Source organism: Carlito syrichta, unplaced genomic scaffold (assembly GCF_000164805.1).
Source record: "Carlito syrichta isolate Samal-C Ts95f unplaced genomic scaffold, Tarsius_syrichta-2.0.1 Scaffold315477, whole genome shotgun sequence".
In the NCBI taxonomy this organism is placed as follows: Eukaryota; Metazoa; Chordata; class Mammalia; order Primates; family Tarsiidae; genus Carlito; species Carlito syrichta.
In genome coordinates this window covers 856,869-862,265 of record NW_007259573.1, presented here as the reverse complement: position 1 = coordinate 862,265, position 5,397 = coordinate 856,869, and the positions used below count along the sequence as shown (strand labels likewise).

The 5,397-nt window shown below is 41.2% G+C and overlaps 1 protein-coding gene across 1 annotated transcript in view; it reads right to left on the bottom strand.

Moving 5' to 3' along the window:
• Positions 1 to 5,397, bottom strand: part of ITGB5 (integrin subunit beta 5) — a 124,646-nt gene that overhangs the window by 98,045 nt on the left and 21,204 nt on the right. Inside the window, exon 5 of the mRNA XM_021706355.1 lies at positions 3,964 to 4,168. Within this exon, the coding sequence (XP_021562030.1) occupies positions 3,964 to 4,168 (205 nt within the window). The remainder of the gene's footprint in view (positions 1 to 3,963; positions 4,169 to 5,397) is intronic.

Sequence of the window (5,397 nt, the reverse complement as noted above, 5' to 3'; positions counted from 1 at the left end):
TGAATGCAAAACAAGGCAAAAAAAAAAAAGATCTGGCCCCAGCCCAACTATTCAGACTCAAGGGTATGAGTCATTTCGAAGTTTTCTTGGCTTCCTGATTAGCTGAGATGTTTAATTCGTGCGCGTGTGCAATACTAGGTGAGTTGCTTGAAATACTGTCCTCACCTCTTCCCCCCCCCCCCCCCGCCAGCACTGGTCTCACCATCACTGCACTTTCCAAAAAACATAGCTGCACACAGCACCCACACTGTGGCTTTGTATAAGCATAGGAGGATCACATCTTCCATTTTATTTCTAACACTAGAAGTTGTATCATAATGCTTAGCAGGAGATATAACTATACCAAATTACACTGATTTTTTATTTAATTAAGCATACATGGAGTTTTATGCATAAATACATATTGTACATAAAACTGCCATGGCTCAAATCCCTCTTGAATGCCTCTGAGGAGGGCTGTTGTAAAGGCATTTATTTGAGAAGTCAAAACAGGCAACAGTTTCTCTGCTCACATACACGCCTTAATTCTGACTGCTTTGAAAGATATAAAAGTTAAAATATTTTTCTAAACTCTCATGAGACAGCAAATATGGAAGTGGGGATATAGTTTTTTAAAAAATTGATATGGGGTCTTGCTACATTGCTGAGGCTGAGAATTGAACAGTTTTTGTGATGCTGGAAAAAAAACTAGAATTATTAAAATGGTGACATCATTAGCTTGTGTGAGATCTCTTTCCTAAACTAAATCTACTCTAAAGAATAAGGATTTGCTACCATGAAAGATATTTCTTGAAGAGAAGAGACCACACTAGGCTTTAAAGAGGTAATCTGGATGATACAGGTTAAAAACCTCCCTCCATAAGATCTCTGAAACTACAAACTCTTCTGGAGTTGTGAAGTTTTGTCCTTGTTTTTAAAGATTATTGTGTGAAAACAGCACACAATTATAAATACATCATGATTATAAGTATATGAAAAATATCAACACATATGAATAAAGACATATGAATAATACAATAAAAATGAAAAATAATTCTGTGGTAAATGATTTTTCAAAAATTTATCTTAAGTTACTGTTATGTTGCTATTACAATACAAAGACACAGCATTCATGTTAGTTGATACCATTCTACTATACAATGTTCCAAAGTATTAATAGTCTTCAACTTCCGCATCCCCTTCTAGGTCAAAAGCCTTGACCCTGATCCTGTCTTCACATAAGATGAATGGCATTTCCCCAGCGGACATCACCAAACATCTGCCCACAAAGGCTCAGCTGACTTTTTGCTACCCACTCACAGTTTTGTAGGAGTTTCTTGCCTTTTCTCTCTCAACTTGGTATCTCACCAAACAAAAAGGCAGAGTGTGGGAAGATTTGCAAAAATCCGAACTTCAACTAATCTTAGCCCTAATCTCTGGGCGGGCAATCCAGTTGTTTGAGCTTCTCTATACAGCATTTGTTTCTTAAAATATTGAGAGCTTTTCTCAAATATATGATGAATCAGAGCTCTTTCTTTAAAAAACTCATGGTAAGGGATTGGCAGTAGTAGGAAACTGCCGGGCTGGGGGGAGGCGGGATTGACAATAGTGGAAAACTGCCAGGAGGGGGTGGGGCACACCTCATCAACAAGGGTACTTGCATAATGAACATTTGTATACCCAATGTGGAATTGTACTCCACATATTTAAAATAAAAAATACCAAACTCATGGTGCAGGTGATACAATAATAATAATAATAACAACAACAACAGTAACAATAACAAGCTTTACTGAGTGCTTGACATAGGCAGCATTGTGCTAAATTCATTTCTGAGGCACTGAACATCTCTAGTCAAAAACATCCACATGGCACCCTTTGAAAATCATAGAAATTTTAAAATCATAATGAGACTGGGCACAGTGGCTCATGCCTGTAATCCCAGCACTTTGGGAGGCTGAGGTGGCAGATTGCTTGAGCTCAGAAGTTCAAGACCTGCCTGGACAACATAGCAAAACCTTGTCTTTAAAAAAAAAAAAAACAATTAGACGGGTGTGGTGGTGTACAACTGTAGTCTCAGCTACTTGGGACGATGAGGGGGGAGGGGAAGGATCACCTTGGCCCTCAGAGGAGGCTGAGGTGAGCCATGATTGTCATGGTCATGCCACTGCATTCTAACCTGGGTGAGAGAGACCCCCAACTCAAAAAAAAAAAAGAAAAAGGAAAATCATAATAATTTAACTTTCTAAAGTTCTTTTATACAAAAAGCCTCATTCAAGCCTCTGAACATGCCTGTGAAGAATGAAAGTAACAAAGACTCCAAGATGCTGACAGAGGGAATAACTTGCACAGGGCCTCTGGGCGAGGGACAGAGCCAGAGAGAGCTAGAACCCAGGACAGCCAACCAGATCCACGATCTTTTCTCTGCTACAAGCCACCTTGGAGTCTAAATAAACCAATTACAAAGTTATTGCCAGTGGTTTCCTAGGCACTGGGATAGAAGAAGAGGTTAAAAAAAAAATCAATGGAATTTGAAAAAATCTGCCCCTTCCATCCCTGTCACACGCACATCTACCCTTTGACATTGCGAGGATTCTAATATGTAGACTATTAGATGACAAAAGTGGCAAACTAGAAAAAAATCACAGGTCTGTCGTCACAAAGACCTGGGATTGAATCAGCTTCACCACTTACTCACTAAGAGACCTTGAGCAGGTTGTCTCCTCGTGTGTAAAAATGACAGATACCTCGGGTAGGTCAAGTACTTAGCACATAGCAGCTGTGCAAAAACTGTTAGTTTCCTTATATCACCAGCAATTATAGAACTTGCAGGGGCTCCAGGGTCACATAACAAATATCTGCACTCTAAAAGTTTGCCCCTTTGGAATGTCACAGGCTCAAAGGGCATTTGCTTAAGGGAAAAATACTTTTTCCTACAAGTAGCACTTGTCCTGAGCAACTTGCATTAACTAGGGAGTAAATGTACCAGCATCCTCCTAGAAAAAACAATAGCATTATCCATAATAGGCGAAAGTTAAAAACAACCCAATGTCCACTGACAGATGCACGGATAAACAAACTGTAGCATACACATACAATGAGATATTACTTAGCCTAAAAGTAAATGAAGTTCTGACACATGCAAAAAGATGCCTGAATCTTGAAAACATGCTAAATGAAATAAGTCAAACATCAAAGGACAAATACCAGATGATTCCACGTATAGTAACTACCTACACCAGTCAAATTATGCATAGAGTCAGAAATTAGGATACAGGTTACCAGGGGTTGGGGGCATGAGGGAATGTGGAGTTACTGTTAATGGGTATAGATTGTTTGGGATGATGAAAAAGTTCTGGAAACAGAGAGTGGTTATGCTTACCCAGCACTGCAAATGTCCTTAATGCCACTGAACTGTATACTTAAAAACGGCTGAGCCAGGCTCGGTGGCTCAGCCTGTAATCCCGTGCTTTGGGACGCTGAGGTAAGTGGATTGCCTGAGCTCGCGGGTTCAAGACCCGCCTGCGCAACTTGGCGAGACCTCGTCTCTACAATAAATCAAAAAATCAGCCGCTTATGGTAGCACGTGACTGTAGTTCCAGCTACTGGAAGACTGAGGCAGAAGGATCGCCAGAGCCCAGCAGGTCGAGGCTGCAGTGGCCAGAAGCGGCCGCTGCACTCCAGTCTAGGCGACAGGGTGAGACTCCAACTCAAAATAAATAAATAAATAAATAAAAATGGTTGAAGTGGTAAATGTTATGTTACATTTATTTTCCCACGACTAAAAAAAAATAGCAAAGGTACTTAGCCCATCCACATGGGCCTTGTACTATGCTTCCTGAGGTCTGAGCCTCACTTCCTCACTACCCTCTCCTGGCTCTGATCTCAGCCTGGCCTGGCTCATTTTCCTTTTATTAACACATCCCCCTCTGCTGTGGGCTTTCCTGAGCCCATGGCATCTAGCCCTTTCTAAGGGCCACTCACCGGGCCGGAGGTTCACAGCAATCTCCTGTGGCGTCATCTGAATGACATCCGAGTCCGCTAAGCTGGAGCCCTTGCTGCTGAGAGGCAGGCTCCGCAGAATGTGGGTGCTGCTGGCTGGGCTCTCGATCTCATCTCCACAGCCATTTCTGACGAGGTTTGCTCTCAAGTCACACCGAGAGGTGACTGCCCGGGGGCTGCCGAAGTCCTAGGGAGAGAGCAGAAGTCTGTCACAGAGTGTCTCCCCAGAACTTGGCAGGTAGTAAGCCCATCACCATCTGGTCGACCTGAAACTCTCTACATTCCATTTCCATGGCCTGAAAAGAAGGGAAATGATAACACCTATCCCAAATGCCTCATCAACAATCAGAAGAAGGGAGGTGCTGGATAGGAAAGCATTTTTACAAACTGTAAACACAGAATAAAAATGTTTGATTTCATGTTATTTTAATGGTTAAGATGCTCCTAAACTGCCTATATGATTAGTAGGAGAAACAAATTGAAATGGTCAAAAGTTGTACAGCTAAAAGTTTTTTTTAAAAAGATGATATTTCGCCGGGCTCGGTGTCTCAGTCTGTAATCCCCCGCTTTGGGAGGCTGAGGTGAGTGAACTGCCTGAACCCGCGGGTTCGAGACCCGCCTGGGAAACTCGGAGAGACCTCATCTCTACAATAAATCAAAAAAAATGAGCCAGGCGAGGTAGCACACGCCTGTAGTTCCAGCTCCTCGGAAGACTAGGCGGAAGGATCGCCGGAGCCCAGCAGGTCGAGGCTGTGGTGGCCGGGAGCGGTCACTGCACTCCAGTCTGGGTGACGGAGTGAGACTCCAACTCAAAAAAGAAAAGATGATATTTAAGTAGCTGAGAAGTCCTCACTTGGGCATTAAAGAGTTAACTTTTGAGATATTCACTCATCCTTTTTTGCAGGCATTGGACAATGAATGACCATACAAGGGAACAATGTCGCAGCATATGTCACATTCATTGACCCAGCAGTCTGCTCTGTTGTCATCAGAAGAAAGAGGAAACGCGATACCACATATATTATGGTACTATTTCTAATATAACCTTATAAACTTGTAAACCGAAATCCCTAAACCATAAGAAGAATATGGTACATTACTTAATAGATGATAGAGTCATTACAAATAGTTATGGATATTAAGCAGAAATTTTAAAACATGTATATTAAGAAAAAATAGAATTATATCTATATTAGGATTCTAAAGAAAAACAAAACAAAAAGTGAGGTGTTACAGTAGAAGGAATAAAATATTTTTGTTTTCATCTTATTGGTGTTTGTGTGATAAAGACACATGGATAAGAAAAATATTTATTTCCTTAAGTTGGATTTGGGAGAAATTTGGGTGTCAGAACGAACCAACCTCCTTTGGGGAGCTAGCAGGTTGAAGTATTAATTTTTTTTTTTTTTTTTTTTT